At 35.7% G+C, this 19,736-nt stretch overlaps 2 protein-coding genes and 1 long non-coding RNA gene across 5 annotated transcripts; 1 reads left to right on the plus strand and 2 right to left on the minus strand.

Moving 5' to 3' along the window:
• Window positions 1-2,707: 2,707 nt before the first annotated feature.
• Window positions 2,708-15,060, plus strand: LOC134258764 (uncharacterized). Of its 3 annotated transcripts, none has more exons than XM_062741346.1 (16): window positions 2,708-3,120; window positions 7,491-8,388; window positions 8,880-9,062; window positions 9,162-9,246; window positions 9,376-9,463; window positions 9,848-9,975; window positions 10,207-10,286; window positions 10,451-10,567; window positions 10,735-10,783; window positions 10,961-11,090; window positions 11,278-11,406; window positions 11,510-11,578; window positions 11,669-11,750; window positions 11,913-12,007; window positions 12,103-12,231; window positions 12,345-15,060. In XM_062741346.1, exons 1-16 carry the CDS (start codon window positions 3,019-3,021, stop codon window positions 14,865-14,867), a joined length of 4,887 nt encoding a protein of 1,628 aa, XP_062597330.1. In that variant the 5' UTR covers window positions 2,708-3,018; the 3' UTR covers window positions 14,868-15,060. The 3 variants fall into 3 exon arrangements, with proteins under 3 accessions (XP_062597330.1, XP_062597332.1, XP_062597329.1); XM_062741348.1 differs by lacking the exon at window positions 2,708-3,120 and adding an exon at window positions 4,902-4,931; XM_062741345.1 differs by lacking the exon at window positions 2,708-3,120 and adding an exon at window positions 5,135-7,120.
• Window positions 7,673-11,417, minus strand: LOC134258765 (uncharacterized). Its single transcript, XR_009990220.1, has 5 exons — window positions 11,297-11,417; window positions 11,107-11,184; window positions 10,725-10,828; window positions 9,856-9,959; window positions 7,673-7,800 (listed from the first exon to the last, which is right to left on the minus strand). It is a non-coding gene; the product is annotated as an uncharacterized LOC134258765 (long non-coding RNA).
• A 308-nt stretch (window positions 15,061-15,368) lies between the features above and the next one.
• Window positions 15,369-19,560, minus strand: LOC134258766 (beta-1,4-galactosyltransferase galt-1-like). The gene is made up of 3 exons (XM_062741349.1): window positions 19,135-19,560; window positions 18,644-19,025; window positions 15,369-16,603 (listed from the first exon to the last, which is right to left on the minus strand). Exons 2-3 carry the CDS (start codon window positions 18,997-18,999, stop codon window positions 15,694-15,696), a joined length of 1,266 nt encoding a protein of 421 aa, XP_062597333.1. The 5' UTR covers window positions 19,000-19,025; window positions 19,135-19,560; the 3' UTR covers window positions 15,369-15,693.
• Between the last annotated feature and the right edge of the window lie 176 nt (window positions 19,561-19,736).

Genomic DNA, 19,736 nt, shown 5'->3' on the forward strand with positions numbered 1-19,736 from the left:
TACTTGCACGCTAAGTAGTACATGTGTGTCTTGGTCATTTCTCTACAGGACTAATACTTGTAGTTCGTTTTGTACGAGTCTTCTGGGGAACTTGACGTACATCCTACACTGGACATTAAATATCTCGTTACTCCCATTCTTGCTCATTTATTCGGAGAGATTAACACCTTTGCATGGTCTACTCCTAAGACTTTAGCTTTGCATGGTAAGACCATACTGTCTATAGTTTATTTCATTTTGAATTTTAACTAGAAACTTCAACGTTAAAGTTCGAGATACACAGTCCGATGACACTATTTTGTAAATGACTAAAATTTCTTAAAAAACGTCAGTTTCCTATTGGGTTATATTTTTAGTAACGCTCTGTTTGCAGTATTCTTGTTTGTATCATTTTAACATTTAAAATGATGGTTGTTCATGTATATACCTACCTTAACTTTAACAGATAAGCATTCATTAAATACATTAAGCAGGATTTGTCTTAGTTTCAGTGAGTTTGATAGCATCAGAAATTTTTAGTTTCTTGATGTGTATACGCAAGGTCTAAAATGCTAAGTTACTGTTTTCTATTCAGTTCTTGAATACTTGCAAAAATTATTGTAAACCGAGTTAATTTGTATAATATTAAACATATACGCTTTCTTCAGCCACTGAAAAAAGAAATGAAGAACATATATTTTCAAAACTGCTCTATATAAATGGCGAAAAATATTTTCCCATTAAGATGAAAAATGCGAAATTCTAGTCTATCTTTTCCTCATTTATAAAGGAATGCCATTCAGCTGAATTCTATAGTTTTTTCCCCATTATACCTCTTCTCTTTTGGGAAGAGAATTAAATATTTTGCCATTGAGCTGAATATTTGTGGTCTTTTATTCTTATCTATTTTCTTTTCATATCAGATGGTCGCTTAATTGTTTAATTTTCGAGTTAAACTCCATTGTGATTGCTAAATTAACCTTGAATTCACATGAGCGGGAACCCTTGGACAAAGATTTCTAAAAAGGACAGATTTATTTCAAGGTAAGTAAAAATAATTCCCACACACGAAAAGACAAAAATGAGATTTTCTGTTAAAGCGATTTATCATAATAGTAATACTCCCAAGCCGCTGTAATGACAAAGGGATGTAAAAATATTGACAGAACCGCCAAAATAATCACCGACAAACACTAAGGGCTAACGTACTGTATACAGTGTTATGACTGTTCATTTGTACTGTTTATCATTTTATGTTCCTAAGATTGTAAGGATGATGAATAGTTTTGTTGTTGACAAATGCACAGTTTAAATGTCCGAAACATGCACACCGAGGGTTGCTCATTTGTAAGCAAGGCGAACACAACATTGCACCGTGTTCTGGATCGCACAAAAGCAAAACAAACTCTGGGTATACAAGCAGTTGTCAAATGTCTTTGATTTACCCCGATTCTTTTCTTCCAGTGGAATGTGCGGTCAAACGGTTGTTCTAACTTATACAAAAGTCCCCCGTTTATCTTTTTTCTGATTTTACGACTGGTGAATCTAGTGGCACGAGGGTTCTCCTAAACAATCCATTTAATATTCCATGATGTTATTTCAACAAACGAGCCACTTGTTCCGCATTTATTGAGTGAGAAGTAAATCTTTAACAATGTCACCCATATTGGAATCTGAGGACTCAATACTTTAACGACATCGATAGCACTTTGTGTATCGGCGACATGACGACCTCTTCAGAAACAGTGCAGAGTCCTTCAGATAACGACACACGATACGCGGAGAATGTTAGACACCCCGGAATGTCGCACTGAAACACCGGTACATAAAAAAACAAATAACTCGGGGAACACAACAGCATCTTTTGTTTCTCTCATGCAGCGACACTGAAGGATTTTTTCATACACAGAAAGAATTCTACGATGCGGAGTAGAAATTGCCCCATCCTAAAATAACAGCAAAGGGAGACACCTTTATTAACAATTTCAATAAGGCGGAGTTTGCCTATTTGTAATGGGTCTTCGAAATGCAATAGATCTTTGGAATGAAACTCCAAAAAATTAAACTGAAATTAAATGTAGTTTGAGCTTCCAGCAAAGTATTTGAGTCTAGATCTCCTATAACCCAAATAAATGTAGTCAGTCTAAATCCAAACTTGACCGTTCGCTATCTTCATATATTTCATATTGGTCAAGAAAGCTCATCCTTGAAACACATGTAGCGGAGGAGTTAGGATGTCCTTTTTTATTTTAAACATATTTGTTCCTTTAAATTTAGAATAAAATTTTCATTGAAAGGCTGGTATCCCACTTTTTAAAGTATTATAAAATCCTCCCATATGCATGTACTAAAATGTTTTAATACATTTGGAACACATACATTGTTTAACAATCCTTCAACCTCCTTTTCACAAAAAATTCCTTTTTTTCTTTTCACTTGTCAAATATTTTTGAGGTAGCTTATAAATATTTTTTTCGCCCTTCCTTTTCTTTCAAAAATGATGTTAACGAATGATGGTACTATTTTATTATAATAATTCAGGTAGGCACAGTCTAACACCTGTGTTGATACACAGGACGCGTCAAGAAGAGTCTTCCTACTCGAGTCTGCTATGTTTACATAATTACACAAAAACACTCTTCATTTATAATTAGGACAGGTAAAAAATGTAAATATTTCACGACCCAAGAAAAATTTCCGGTTTTACCGATTTTAGAGCTGACGTTATCGAGATAAAATCGCCCTGGTTGCGTGGCTGTGTTTGGAAGCGAGGCAAAATTCAATCAAAAAGTGCGCCAGACGGGATACGTACAATGGAGAGATGTTCTCCCGGACTGCCAACGGACGTTCATAAACACAACTTCGGATAAACCAGGATGGCACGTGCTTGCATGTCTTGTGAGGGATTTAATGGAGCCAGTACGCATGCACAGTGCAATGGATTACAAAAACCGCATGCATTCACACTGGACTGAACATGGCATTCAATAAATAATATTCCAAAGGATTTAAGAGGATTTTCGTATTAGATAAAAAAAAATGGGAAGGGACATCTGTTTTGGAGCAAAAGTGAAATCTCAGGAGACGACCCCTTGGAAGAAGAACACCTTGCCATTTAACCTGACTTCTAGGACAGTAAAGGTAAACACAAACTGGCCTGAAAAAGGCTTATCGATCGATTGCGCTTTGTCGGAGTTTGTTAAACATGTGCTGCTGAATGCAATTTCTTTATAATTAATACGAAGCAATAATCAATTTCATGTATGGTAGAATATATAAACTTACGGTAATACCGATTAAGTGTCATGCTTTGAGGTATATTTTTAATTAAATCAATTATTCATACATTTGATAAAAAGTCTAATCATTTTTGTATCAGCAGCTCACAGTTGTCAAATAAATTGCGTGTTAGTTTAAATTCGTCCATGGTCCATTTCAGTTCTAACTATACAAAATGTCTACCGGTGTATTACAGTATAACGCTTTTTTTTTTATTTCACTAAAGGGTATTGAGTCAGTTAAAATGACATCTTGATTTGAATGAGAAATTTACCATTCCATTGTAATGTGTAATAGAAGACTTCCTGTGATTATGAATTCAACCGGAAATAATTTGTTCTGATTTATTAAATTCCGAACAATTGAGATATTGTAGTTCAGAAAGCATTCTAAATCAATTTCTTAATCTTGCAGAAAATACTTGGTGACTTCTGTCAAAAAACTCAATAATTACATTTTAACTCTGCGTAATTGATTATTTTCTTTTGTTACTTCCATAAATTTGATGCTTTAATATTTTTCTTTTTTTTCTACATCACTTGATTCCCCTTTTCAAAATTAACTTTCTTTACAATTTTTACAAATTGTCTTCATATAGAAATTTATTTCCTTTGCATTTCCATTAGTAGTACATGTATATTGAATCTGTGGCACGCGCAATGCTTAGGCAGGAGAGTATCGTGTAGTAATGGAACAATCCTTCTGAAAGCATGACTCTGGTCAAATAAGAACATGGGAACTATACAGCAGATTACAGGATAAATTTACCCATTTTACTGTTTTCGTTTCGTGATAAGCAAACAAAGGACGGTGGCTGACCAAACATTGTTGTTTGATGTACCTTTACGATGACCACTGTGGTGGAACAAAACAACAAATCTAATGATTGTACCACAACATGTGTCCTTGAGAAAAATATAATCAAGATCTAAATTGCTTTACATTAAATATAGAACATGAACTAGAAATTGGTGTGTTCGGAAATCATCAAAATTCCTAACACAAAGTTGCGCGGACAGTTCTTCTTCCATAGTGGTGTAATCTGCATTCCAAAGATCACTTTGCAAAAGATCGAATAACTATGTTGAAAAACTATGTTAAACTGCGCGTTTTCAAAATACCTCCCTTAGTTGAAAATGCAATTTGTATGTACTGCTTGCATCTGCTTATATATTGCTTACAAATAAAGAAAGGACATTGGAGTGTCTCCGTCAGGCTACCTTTCCAGTAGAAAGTAATGGCTGTTTTCCTGCCTTCGAAAACTTATCACACGTGAAAATTTAATTTTGGCACACATCTCGTTCAGTTTTGACACACCAGCAAAGTATTTTAATGTATCGTGTGACTCAGACAATGATCTGTATGTAATACTACAATAATCTTTCATAATCCCTGGCGTTTCTTTAATTAGATTATCTTCAATCAAGTAATCATAAAACCATTGACTAATTTTAATTGATATAAGAGATTAAGCGTTACTTCATACCGTGCCTTTGTGACACACTAACTTGATTTATATTAGGTAACTTTAAACAGTCCCAGAATGAACTTGGGGAACTTGATTGCCATTCTTTGCAACCTTTTACCACTTTTCATCCAAAAACTCGTGCAATTTAATATTACTGGAACTAAATTTCTCTAGATTTTCCTCTTGCAGGATGTGGTTTCCAAAGGTAAATTTGTTTCTTCGCTTTGGTGAGATGTTTGTTGGCAAGCGTTTTTTGCAAATATAAGCTCTTCTTGTATAACACATTGTTCTCACGTATGATATATATAAACGCATATTGTGGAAAACTGTATATACGTATACAAATAGCATTTACTTTGTCGTGGGTTTGAAGATTTATGACAATTTTAAATTAACTTAATTGAGGCGATAAATTCATTTTATTCTTTTAATTGGACAAAATGATATATACATGTATTTTTTTCACATTTCATATGAAGATGTTTATCTTAATTACTTTATTTTTACTCTCTTAAAACACATTCTACGACAATCTATTCAAACAACTTTGCCATTAATGCCCAGTTTTTGCAGAAGGTGTTTGATGGCCCAATTATCTCAGGTAAATTTTAGGATAGGGGCGATTTAAATCTTATTTTCTGTTAAAGATAAGTATCGTACGGCGGTATACCTCCGTCTGTCCCCAAACCCACAACATGCAACTAATTCACCCTCCCGTGACCGGGCTTTGTCAGAGAAAGGAAACCCGGAGGATGACACGTTGAGGTTGCCGGGGGATTTTACATAATGTTAAAAAGTTAATCAATTGATTATTTCAATAAGGTGTATAGATGCCAAACGATAACTCAAATAGATTCCTGCACTCTAAATCTTTAAATCAAATAAAGGCTCCTTCAGACAAGCGGAACTCGTGTTTGCTTTCAAAGTGTCCTATGCGAACCTTAACAATTTGTATTGACACTCGTTTAAAATATATATATTTACGTATGAAGCCGAGATCTATTGGGCTTTATTCGTTACCTTGATGATCAAGACGACCCGTGAAGTCATTTGCATAAGTCATTTTGGTCGCAGAAAGAAAATTTATCTAGTGGAAGTTTATTTATATTAATTGGTGTACAACAGGGCCAGATTCTCAGTCGGCGGCATATTAAGGCGAGCAGTCGTCTGTCACCATATAAAAACACAAGTCGTGAAAAGAACACCGGGTCTGATGGACTCTCATTATTCATGAAGCTGCAATGGATATTATAAAACTCTTTTCTTAAATCCACTTCAACACACAACAGCGGACCCAGACGCTCAGCAAGGCAACTTGTCCAATGGAAGACAGAAAGAGAGCGAGTCTGGGTGGTTTTTGTGTGGTGTAGAATTACTGATCTGGATCGCCATTCAAGACCTGACGAGGACAAAGGATAAGGGAATCGATCATAAGGCACATTCAATGGACACTGTTAACGAATCATGTAAAAGACTAACGAGGGATTACGTGTTTATAGATAAAATGATGAGGCATGCATTTAGAAAACTTTTGAAAAATGTTTGCTCAAGATTATTGTGAACTTGAAATTCGGGTTCTTTTGGACAACAGGAGAATGTCGCTTCTGAATATTTGTTCCTAATTCTGGAATCTGGGCGAGTGTACGAGTACTTGATGATTTAAATAACAGAAAATACCGGGAGCTTATCTGAGTGCTACATAAAATGATTTCTTTGGACATCTGTAACTCAGTGGAGGAGCAAACAGGTGAGGCGTCTGAAGTAAACTTTTAAACCTTTGAAGAATTCAATGAACGTTGTACCTAACATATTGGATAATATACCGGCATATTGTATCGTGACAGTGATGGATATTTGATCTGGTTGTCGGGCATGTGGAATCCACAATAATTTTGTGTTGGTTTCCTACAGTCGCCAAATTACTATTTTCGGTTTTTAAATTTCATTCGATACGTTTTGAATACACCGGCATTGGTAGTAACTATACTAACCATTGAATTCCAATAAAAGTTAGGGTGTAGGTTTCCTCGTTGCAGTGGATAATCATAACAAGTGATGTATTCTCGAAAGGATTCACCAAAATACAGTGCAGCCTCTGGACATGCAACGTACAAGAATGTACAACAACTGGCTCAGGAATACAGATCTTTATCTTCCTCTAAGGACAATGTGGGCAGTGGTAGATCTAGAGGCAGAGAAAGTAGTTCCAATTCCGGCAATAGACTTTTACATGATAAACGATTCCCAGTGTCTGACTCGAGAACAGAGGGGGGTCACCAAAGACCCAACCCAGGTAGAACGTACAAGCAACGTAGTCATGGAGAGGATCTTTATGAAAATGCAAGATTTTACAAACAACAAGCAATATATAATTGGATGAATTCCTCCGAACAGGTAAAATAGACTCTGAAGAGACTATTTCGTCGGTCCCTATAACTTCATAGTTGCATGTCATGCCAATTTGATTGAGATTTGCACCGATGCATTTTTAAAGGTGGAATTTGTGCGTGTATACATCTTAAAAAATATCGACAAAAATGGTAATACTGCCCCATTTCATGAAATTTAAGTAGTAGGTTTTGTTATTGTGCACATGTTTGTGAAAACCTCTGATTATATCAGATAACCGCAAAAACCACTCATGTGTAGCGACATCAATCTGAAATATGAAGGAATGTCATGCCTGAGATCAGCTGTTATGTACCTTGTTATACACTGCAAACAAATGTTTAATTAATGATTTTTTGTTGTTGTTAAATTGTAGGCATTTGAGCGCCCAACGCAGGGAAGATCCAGTGGAAGTTTCAAAGGTTCATCTCTTGTGACAACATTAATTGCCCAAAATCCCGTCAGGTTCAAAAATCGTACTGCTGCTTTGCAATTTGCTCAGGATCTATTTCGCAAAGGTACCATAAAAAGTGTTCATGGTGCCCGTTTTTTCGAGGATTCTGAGCTTTTGTATGTTTGGCAGGATGAGAACCACCAACAAGAAAGGTCCGCACGAAGCATGACGTCATCAGATCCTACATCTCACGGTTTTTCCAGAAACAACGTTGACACCAATTCCACAGAAGCTGAAACAAAGCAAAAATCGTTTATAAATGATTTCTTTAGGGAGCTCGAGGAAGATTTTCCGGACACTAAAAATTCTACAGATGTAGATAGATCAGGGCACTATGCGTCACTGACCCCGTGGGCCATACAAAGGGCCAGCACCGCGTCCAGTGATAGTTCTGCGGACACCATATCCCATAGTTATTCTAAATATAAGAACGCGTCATTAAGGACAGCTGCTCCATTTTCAATGGCTACCTCACGAGACCACGAAGTTATTCCGGAGGAAACATCAATAGAAAGAGCCGAAGGGCATTCCTTGGAACTGGAACTTGATCGCAGTTTGCAAAGAATAGGCGAACCTTCGGCTACACGAAGATGGCCGGATCCTCAATACAGTTATTCCGATAACGAAAAACAACTGATAGAAGAAATGAAACGGATGAAGAGGGACCATACGGAGATTGTGAAATCGTATGAAGACAGGGTATCAAAGCTAATGACTAAGATGGGAGAGCTACGAAGTATTGCTGAAATGCTTGAAAACTCAGGAACAAAGCCGAATTCATATGGAGTTCTACAGAAATCCACCTTACTTAATCTTATTGGTAAGACTCTGGACGAATTGTAATATATACCTTATGTTATAAATGAGGTTAAATTCTGGTAGAAATATATTATACTACCTTTCTTAATGTTATAGACAAGATTCTGGAATAATGTACGCTTACTATACACATACACTGTAAAGCGTTGATTTGTCAAAAGGGATCCTATTTCTCATTTACGTTTGGTTGATCAAAGAATATTTTCCCCTTCAGCTACGAATTTTGCGCGATAAGACGGTATAGCCAGCGATTGAAAAATTTATCTAACACTTTTAAAATTTAGAATGTGAAATATGTGATTTAGATTGAATTGACCCACAAACAGATGTGTGGTACGCAAAGTATATTAAAAATACAAGTAAACCTACCTTTCCGAAAAGATGAATATCAAAATATTTCAATTTTAAACGCAGAATATTTCACACCAAAGAATTTAATCCAATTTTCTCCTCTTATGGATAAAATGAATAGACAGAGATTTTGTAATACAGATACCAAATTAGATCAGGATAGAAAGCAACCAGAGAGCACATTGGCCTACAGTTTAGAGCTACCTCCACCCCTGCCTCCTCGACCAGGGAGGGGGAATGTCGTGTACCCCAACAAACCTCTCATAAGACCTTCTGTGAAGATGAAGGACTTGGACTGGAATAGGATTATTCTTCAGCGCGCAGGTTAGTCCTTCGTTTAAATTACACTTTTGTTTTTGGTTTCAATTCCATGTTAGTTTACCTAAAGGATACTTTTATGGATCGTGGTTTTTAACAATTTAGGCGATGATGCGGATAGAAACGCTACAAGTAATACAATATGGCACAGTATGCTAGAACCTAAAATTGACAACGAGGAGGTTGAAAGGTTTGTAAACTTTAACCTTAGAATGCACATTGTTTGATATTGTATTGTGCTAATTTTGGTTTTTTTTTTATAATGTATTGATCAAAACATTAAAGCATAGGAATTAATAACATTCACATGATCTTTAAGGTTGTTTCGACAACAAGAAGGTACTAATATGGACGGAATGACCTTGTATAGTGACGTCATTTCACAGCGCGGAAAAACGAAACACCAAGTAAGCTATTTTGGATGTGAATAAATATATCTTACTTCCATACTTAAGAACTTGAACTTATTACATCTGAAATATATTAAAAATTCAAATAATTGATGTAAATTAATAAATGGCTGGGTTAATCTGTTCCACGAGAGTACTGCACGAGATGAACCTTTCTAGTGATTAATATACGATCAGGTGCTTATCTGGAAATCTGAGTATCCATCATACGGCTTTCAGTTAATATTGATTCAAAAATAATGGAATAGTTCTAAGAGGCAACGCTATATGCGCTCTGGGAAAATTGCTCGTAGCATTTCTATGGTCTTTGTCGCTTTAATCTTTCAAAAGTTTTTGCCCAAACTTCGTCCGTATAATTAAAATTATTACGTTGATTTATAGTTAGTTACCATTCTCGAGAGGGAGAAATCAGGTCGGCTTGCCTTCACCATGAAAGCACTACCTCATCCAATGGCCAAGCTGTCACAGGCAATAGCGACATTAGAAATATTCCCTATAAATACAGACAGGTTTGGACAGTCAATTATTCATTTTGTATATGTAATTCATAAAAAAGTATTGTAATTATTTTGTTTACATAAATATCGCTTTAGTAAATATCTTGATGAAAATATGAATAAAGTATTAAAGAATATTTCTTTTATTCAAGAATTACTTTTGACTTAATTTACATTTGATTGAATTGCACTATAATAATATTTTGTTTGATAGAATTGCACGATAACAATATTTTTGTGTAGGTTTGCCGAACTGATGGAGCTATTTGGGGCTAGTACTGACGTTGACAAAATCAATGCCTACGTCAAAAGAAAGGGTCCAGGTATGTAAGGTTTTCCTATTATTTGACTTTTTAAATTATATTTCTGCTGAATCTTTCAAAGTTTCCAGAGAGTCAAGAAACGTTTCAAAATTCGGGGAAAGTACTTCCTTATTGGGGAAAAGAAAAATTATAGATATACATGTATTTGTTTGTTTCTTTTAAAGGAAATTTAGATCATCCAGAATATCTTCTATATGAATTATCCAAAATGGAACATTTCCGAGAACGTGTGGACTTCTTACGTTTCCGGTACAGAGCTCAATGGCAGCTCTTTGAAATGGGTGAGCAGTTACTTCCATTTAAAAAAAATCTTTATGATTCTAGAAATTTCATAAGAACACCCTTGATATATTCTTAGTATTTTATTTATATCTGTTTAAGAAAGGAAGAAGTTAAAAATGAATTGATTTGAATTCTAAAAAAATATTTTCCACTTACCATAAATTAGATCAGCAGCTCCGGGAATTACAGACTGCCTGTGACGAAATCACCAACAGGTAGGATTACTAAGCAAACAAAAATCAAAGAACCTCTTTTCTTTCCTGAAACAAAACTGTCTATTATCTCAACAGAATGATATTTTGGTTAAATTTGATCTTTTCGATCTGATGAAAAAAGATATTAGCACACTTTATGGACTGAAGTATTATCAATGGAGACCCTTTTACATTTAGCCTCTCCCTGAAGAATCTCTTAGAAACCCTCCTGGCCGTTGGAAACTACCTCAATGGATCATCACAGAACGGACAGGCTGATGGTTTTAGCATCAACATCCTTAACAAACTTAAAGATATTAAAGACATTGTAAGTGACTAATAACCGAATTTCTAAAGGAATATTGTTCTATTTCTATGCATGTCTTCAGAATCCAACAACCAGTAGGACAATTCAAAGTTTCCTGTAATATGCTAAATTCAGTTGTAAACTAATTCATATTTATTAAATGTTACTTGAATTATAACATACAAATCATGATCCATTTTTGTCTCAGGATGACAAGGGTAACTTACTGGAGTTTATTATGAAGATGTACTGCCAGTTTTATGAAGTAGAAATCGATATTGGATGTCCCACTCGATTCCGACTTCCAGAACCTTCTAACATGAGGCATGCCGCCCAGGTGAGAATAAAACTATATTTGAAATAAAGGGGAAATAATCTCTTTTTAGACTTCATTTCATTGCTTGAGGTGAACTTTCTTATGTTCATTTTTTATGTGGCAGGTGTCCTTTGACAGCATACATGAATCTTTGGCCACACTTCATGCGGAACTCCGGTCATTTCAAGACAAGGTACACAGTCTGACTTAAACTAGATAGAAAATGATGATATATTAAACTGTCAGCCTTGTCTGTCCAATGACATTTTGGTATTTTTTTTAGATCCTGGAAAAGCTGACAAAAACAGAATCATCCCATTCGGTCACCAGTTTCAGAACAACTGCTGAGCATTTCTTTACTTCAGGTAAGAAATCTTCATATATGTATACCACACATAGCATGATAATTCTGCATTTCTATTTCCTCTCTTTTTATTATAACTTAGAATTCAAACTTCTTTGTTATATGAACAGAAAATTGCCTGTAGTTGCGTTATTAATAAAGCATGCTATTTAATTATCTGTAGCACAAGAGGTGATGACAGAAGCAGACACTCATCTTAGGGAAACAAAGGAAGTGTTCGAAAATACAAAACTATATTTTATGTACGACAGTCCCCAGGTAAAATAAACTTTTAAATTCTTTTCACACCTTTGAAGACAATTCTCTCTTATTATCTATAAAATAAATATTAAAATTTATTTCTTGATTTACAGTGTACTCCACAAGATTTTTTCCAAATCTGGGCTGTGTTTCTTCATGACTGCAAATACTATTGGAAGCTTGCTCACAGAAAGATAGCAAAAGACAGATTTGAATTTGAATTTAAATACAAAGGCCAAATGGTAATGAGTTATTTTTGTAGCAATATTGCCTATAAAATATTCCAATTTAATATGGCCAATATGCATCTAAGCTATTCTCAACAAGTGATTTTTTTCTGTTCATTTTCTTGCAGTCAGTCAACTCAGCTCATGGGTATGATAGCTTCCGAGCAAGTATGCTTAGACGACTGACAACATTACATCGGACGATCCCAGACAGGCCCTCCTCAGTAAATCAAAATTTGAAACCCCAGCTCAATAACTGGACTGACACTGTAGATGCGAAAACTCCACAGGATGTTTCTGAAAAAAGCAGCTTAACTGTTAAGAAACCAGATCTAGACCTAACATCGTCTTCCTCACCAAAACTCCTGACATCTGAACCACCTGCAAGTCTTCACAAACCACAGCCATTGATGAATGGCCACCAAGAGGTTCCACATTTACAAAGTTCGTCAAATTATGAAAACCATGAAGATGTAGAGAATATTGGGTTAGGTTCTCAGCCTGATATCGGTACTGATTCTATTGACGATAGACCGCCTATGCCACTGCCTTGTCAGGAATCTGGTGATCAAAAACAGGCAGACAAACAAGGGACATTTTCTATTAAAACATGGTTAAAACGGGAGCCAGGTCGACCACAAAGAAGTACTGAAAATAAAGTATTGGGTGATTTCCGAGCTGTCGAAACAACTGAACCACAACCAAAACGACCTTCCTCAAGTACCACATTTAGCAAACTACGTAGCAACTTTGTTCAAAAGATCACTGGTTCTAGCAACAACACCCCAAAGAGACCTAATCAGCTCAGTGTTCATAACCATCAAAATCCAGAGGTCTCTGAATCTTGTTCTAGACCTCTGGAGGTATCCCCCTCATTTACCCCATTAAAAATAACCACAGACTTTGAAAACATTGATCCGTACATGACAAGTTTGGGTCGTGACGATCGACAAAACACGGAAATTTCCAACAGTGGTGCACGGAATTATCCATATACAAGTTCCGCTGATAGGCGAAATTTCGATCATCGGTTGGCGGTGGGTCGGCGCGGGAAACACACGGGAAGAAATGGGTCAGATATTTCCACAGAGTATGCAGGATTGTACCACACACCTCCATTTTCAAATACTGTTTCTGTTGACAGAGATGGGTATGCGTCACCAAATGTGATAGGTCCATTTAACAAGAGTGATATTAATAATAATGAGAAACATATCAATAATGAGAGTGAGATTGACAGAGACAGAGGTGTTCATGTACTTTCTAGAGCTCCTTTATCTCACACTGACCATCACAATCTGTCATTCCAATCTAGAGACAATGTGCCTGCAGCAAAATTGATTTCAGGCAACATGCCAAATTATAAATCAAAAAGTAATCCTAGACAAGTACGACTTGATGTGTCGTCTGCAATGAAATACCAAGCAGAAATAGGATCACAACAACTTACGGAAATGTCACCTTCAGATATGTCACACACGGACTTGAAAGTTCCAATGCGAGAGCACAGACCTCCTCCTCCAATAGATAACAGTCCAGCTCAAACAGAAACGAAAAAAGAGTCTTCTTGGAGAAAGGATCTAAGTAAATTATACAACGAGTCTCCACCATCCACAAAACCTAGCGAGGAGAAACCGGTAAAAATCACGTTGGGTCGGGCCCATCAGCGGCAACAAAAGGCAGCTCAGCAACAGCAGCAGCAGCAGCAACAGCAAAACAACCTTAAGCCAATTGCTGGAAATATAGGAAGCAGCGCCATTAAAAGAGATATTCCACCCCAAAAACCACCTAGAACTCCACAAATGCAGCGATCCCAATGCCATATGGATTTATCCCAAACAAACGAAGATCAGGAAAAACCAGTCGTTCCTGAGCGGAGTCGTGCACAACATCATGCCATTACATCACTTATCAGCCGCTTTGAAAAGAACACTCCCTCGAATGATCCTTCCTCGGTCAATCGAAATTTAAACAAAAATAAAAAATTAGCAATGACCTCAACTCCACTGACAGAAAGCAAACAATTCACGGAGGAAGAAGATCCTCCGCCACTTCCCCCTAGATTTGATTATCAGTACCCAGACGGTAGATTACAATATACTTCAAACTCCAACGAATCAACCCTAGTCAAGACGCCAGTCAATAGCCAGTTAGACAATAAACAGTCACAAAGTGTACCAAATTATCTACATTCAAAACTCTCAACTCGTTTTGATGGGCATTTTAGTGATACTAAAGCTTCCCTACCAAAACCTGTTCATTCTCGGGAAAGCACTGGTCTAAGTGATGTAGAGGGATATACAGATCAACTACGCAAAGCCGCCAGTAGCTCTGTGTTTGACAGGTACAAGCAGCACAGACTTCAGGCTCATTTTGACAATGACTCTAAACCAACCGTTGAAACGGCCCGTAGAAATTTAAATCTGGTTTATGATAGACAAAGTGGTTCAAATGCAAATTACAATACGCACCAACCAGTGGCTTCACATTCTACCTCCTTGCAAAATAATACACCACAATTTACCAAAGTCAATCACAATCACGTGACGCCGTCTACTTCCTCTTATGGCCAAAGAAATGCTTGGAGGGAGGAAGGCTCAACAGCCGTAGTTAAACCCTCAATGATACAAGGGGCGGTTATGGACTTTTAGTGCGCTTGTGTTTTTACATTTTAAAAATATTCCAACATTTACTATGACAGGGTCCTTACAAATCTTTACGATTATCCTATTGTAGAACATGTGCAACCAAATATTGTATTATATTGTATTTTGTATTCAAAGTGTTTACTTTTTACAAATTATATTTCTGATAGATATTTGATGTCAGATCTGATATTTTATACAGCAATTTTTGACTAAAATATTATTAATATTTTCATTAAATTATTATTTTGAGATGGTGTTAGTTTTTGAAATAAATACCGATATTATTTAAATTGGTACATTATTAGGAGGGTGAGCAGCAATCAACTTTACACGCAATTCAAGCCATGGTGTGAAACTTAAACTACGACGCTGGTCTTAAACTGTTCAAGCTAAAAAAAAAATCATAACTATTGTTTAACTAAATTTCTTTTTAAACATGAAGAATCTGAAAGAAAGCATTCATTATAGGCAAAATAAAAATGAAAAGCATCGAATAAAGACATTTATTATAAATATTATCAAGCTTCCACAACACTCATAATTAAAACATGAATAAGCTAAGTTTATCACAACCATCTATAAAATCATGCAGCGTCAATATTCCTAGAAATTATTTTTGAAGAAGACATTATAAGCATGTTCAGGGTCTCTTAATATCCATAACAAATATTTTAATATAAATCATAGTTTATTTATTCAATGAATGTCCTATAATGAAACAAAAGGCATGGAGATGATCACTGCATGCAATGTTTTTCTATGTCGGTAGAATTTTAACTCCAAAATCTGGAGAAAGGAGAAAGAGAATATCACTAACATCATCCTGAGACTAGTTCAACGGTCCAAACGGTATGTCACCTAATGATATCCAAGTCTGTTTTATCTTTGTGAGAACGTTTTTGAAGTTCAGTACGCTATCATCCTTAACACGTCCTGTTTCCCTCTCGTTTGTACGATAATGGTGAACCAGGGCTACCTCTGGTGGTACGTAGAATGGTCTGCCACCTCTCTTAAACTTCCAAACGTTATGTATACCTACCACCTCCACTTTTAACGGGTCAACGATATATTTAGATCGTGTAGCTCGTCCAAATATTTCATTCTCTCTGAATCGTTTAAGGAATGCATAAGCTTTGTAAGATTTTGCAACTTTGGATACGTTTGAGTTTGTTCTTGCGTTTAGCCAATCTAACCTAAAGAATGCTGATCGAAACATGTAGGAAGACATGTTTGCAGGGAGAGAATCTAACATGTCGTTCCAGGATTTGTGATTTTTGGGAATAATAATTTCATCAAGATCCTGAAACACAACATACCTGCTGGCTCCCCTGTTTCGATTCAAGCAGTCATTAAGCATTGCCAGTTGACCATAGTAATGGATATCTGGTTCGTCTGTTCGATTTTTCGTCATCGGCAGTTTCCATTGAATAACAGATACAAGTCCTTTAGATTCATAGTGTTTGAGCACAAGATCCACATTCCAGTTTGTACTGTAGTTATAGAAAAAGAAATGATCGGCTCCTAAGATAGAACTGAATTCAATCATTTCCACTAGCTGATATGCCTTGCTGTACATGGCATGGAGGGGTGAGACGCACACTGTAAACGTTCGTTCTACGTTTGAGTTGTATATAACCGGTAAAACATTGACAGGTTTCTCACAGTCCTTTGTGACGAGGGATACAGCGTCTGGCATTCGGGTATTTGGCACTTTGCAAGAAAATATGGCTGCCGTAAACCTGTAAAAAAAATATATGCTGTCAAATTTTACCAGGTATTTATTTATGGTTTGTCGGGTATTTTGACTCCCAAATCCTCCAAGTTTTTATTTTTCTTTAAGTACAATATATAGTTTTTTATCGTCATAGGAACAGATGTGAACTATCTGAAGTCTAGCTACTACAGAGAGGGCTGACCCTATCAACAACTTCCAACAACAAAACCTTTTATCTATTGAAAAAAGAATGCTATCGAAATGTGTACTTAATCTCCTTGGAAAGAATAGGGACTGCATGTACATCTGATGGGAATAAATGCAAAAATGAGTTATCAAGCGCGTTGTGTTTAATGTTTAAAAATATTCCTATAGTTATATAACATTTTCAGCCATGGTTTGGATTTTTGAAGGTGAAGTTTATACTGGAGTGGTCACGATTCACTCGTATGTAATTTTTTATGTCGCATCAGAGCAAAAATGCTGCAAGAAGCATTTTACTCTGCAGCGTGGTAACCTCTGTAATGGGCAAACATCAATATTTTCAAGAAAAACAAAATGTGAAAACTTGAGAAACATTTACGTTTAAAGATTAAAATTTCTCAAATAAAAGTCACACTCCAAGTTAAAGATCCAAAATATGTTGATACCCAAAGAAAGGACTTGAAAATTTCTTAATTTTGTTGAAGAATACCATGATTGCAAAGTCAAGCAGGAAATTTAGCGCTTTTAAAAACTAACAGGAAATTCTTCTAAGAAATACTAGTAAGACAATTATTCAATTTACTTTCGGTTTCAAAATATACAATTTGACCTTAAATAGGCATTTAAAAAAATTATTTACAATAAAAAGTTTAGGTTATCATGAATGAACCGATACCCCACCTTGCGGTATTGGTTGTTTCAATCTCAGGGAGTACATAGAGCTTTGACTTGGACTGGCCACCAATTGTCAGGTTTCCAAGATAATCCAATTCACTTTTATAATAAAATATGCATTGTAAACTTGGGGGATCTAGCCCTAGATCTACCATAACAAGTGTCCAGACTTGAGCAAGATGACCGATGCCGAAGGCTGAGGCCGTTAAGATATAAGATACAGAAGGAGAGATGGTATCGAATTTAGGTTGAGAATGAAGATTTAAAGAAAGGGATTTTCCATCCAACCTATGGCACACAGCTGTCTTCAAGGAATGATAATGACGGACGGAAGTAGTGAATATATTATGTTTGTCAGCAGACTGTACTAAAAACCAAAGTGCTAAAATCACATATCCCAAAACGAACAAGAATATGTAGCGTAGCAACACACGATATCCCATTTTCACTTTTGATTTAGTGGATAAGGTATCACTTTAGTCTAACACAGTAATACTTCGTTGAATATTATGCTTATAATTTCTTTGCTAAATGAAATTCGTCATGCATGCTCCGGTTCTCTCGACAGATTTTCAATAGCAAATTCTAAAATTCAAAAGTATCGAAATTTCTTCGGCGATTGTGCTTGACATGCGTCAAGACTATTCCTTTGACATAGTAGAATTTACTTTTATTTCATATTTAGGTCGTACAAGTTTTATTTTGATTAATGTAAATGTTCCATTACATTTCCGTCATAATTTTTGTAATTATGGGGAAAACATTATGTCCTGAAGTATTCCTTTAAAAAATTCAATTTAACAAAAATGATTTCCTTTTCAAAACCAATAACTATAACATATTATCTATCATATGAATATAGAATATTATTCTTAAAGGACTTATTGTTATCATTAATAAGGTAAAAACTCAAGTCTTTTTTGTATTCTTGACATGAAAACCACGCCATGTGTAAAAAGTAAATTTTGAAATAAAGAAAATAGTATACAAAATACGAACTTCAAGGCTTTTGCCTGACCAAGAAATTAAACGACAAATACCACACTATAGCACACCCTTAATAGCTGAAATAACATATATAGTTGAAATACTATAAATACTCTATGATAAGAGTCATTAACACAGGATTTTTTTAATGTGTTAATACTGACATTCCCCTCCCACCCCAGAAAATAAGAAGTCTTACCGCAGGCCGTGACTTTCCGGACACAGGTGTAAGGTTGCATTGATTCTTGTATTCATTTTATCCTCCGGCCATGTAATACAGTCAAAAGACCGTTGAGGGGCATCCATATCCACAATGGAGACTATCTTAATGTCTAAATCGGACACGGAAGCAGAGATGACCATGACGTCATTGGTACCCTGAATAACAGATGCAAATGGTGTCGACATTCGGTCATGTGACTTCCGGCTTCTGAATTGAATACGATCATCTTTTGAATGCTCTCCTATCCTTACAGCACTGAACCAGTAAATCGTGAGATACAAGACGAGGAACAAGAAAATCCTACTGTTGGACTTGGTTCGTTTTATTGCCATCCTCACCGCATGATACTGAACACATTCTGAAGGGAAAAATACATGTAAACGTCTCACGTTTGTATATAAGATTGATAACATTAACTCAACGATGAGAATATTATCAAATTTTAATTAAAAAAAAAAATATCTTACCTTCTTTGAAATATTGAAAGCCAACTGAAAGATCCACATTTCTATTGTTTGCAAAGATGGGTGAAAAAATAAATAACACTGGATGTTAACGCTGTTCTATTATAAACATATGCACTTGAATTTTTTTTAAATGTATCCATGTGAATTGAATATAAATACTAGAGCGGAAATTTCTCTTCAAGTATCAAATATAGATAATGAAAGACCGGAACAAACAATACAGTGCTAGATAAGTTTGTCCTCCAAGTCTTATATAGATATGAAGTGGAGCCACTCTCAATCCATCCTTCCGCATTTTTATACGATTAACAGCACACTTAAAGCCCCAATGCAGCTCCATAAAGATGTATTTTCATTTTTGAATAGTTGTTTCTAGGTATTGGGGGAGTTTTTAACAAAAGATTTTAACATGTTTATACAGACTGCATCTTATTTGACCATGCATGCTGAAAAAAAAAAGGAATAAAACGCTTATAAGAGGCCCTTGGGTACAGTGTACACCTTTTTGCCCTTCTATTCCTCATCAGCTTTACATCCACATATATTTTCTATTTACATTCCATAATATACTCGTGGCTGTGCTGTTCTTGGGGAAAAAATTA

This window comes from Saccostrea cucullata, unplaced genomic scaffold (genome assembly GCF_032062105.1).
Source record: "Saccostrea cucullata isolate Sc308-1 unplaced genomic scaffold, CSIRO_AGI_Scuc_v1 ctg27, whole genome shotgun sequence".
In the NCBI taxonomy this organism is placed as follows: domain Eukaryota; kingdom Metazoa; phylum Mollusca; class Bivalvia; order Ostreida; family Ostreidae; genus Saccostrea; species Saccostrea cuccullata.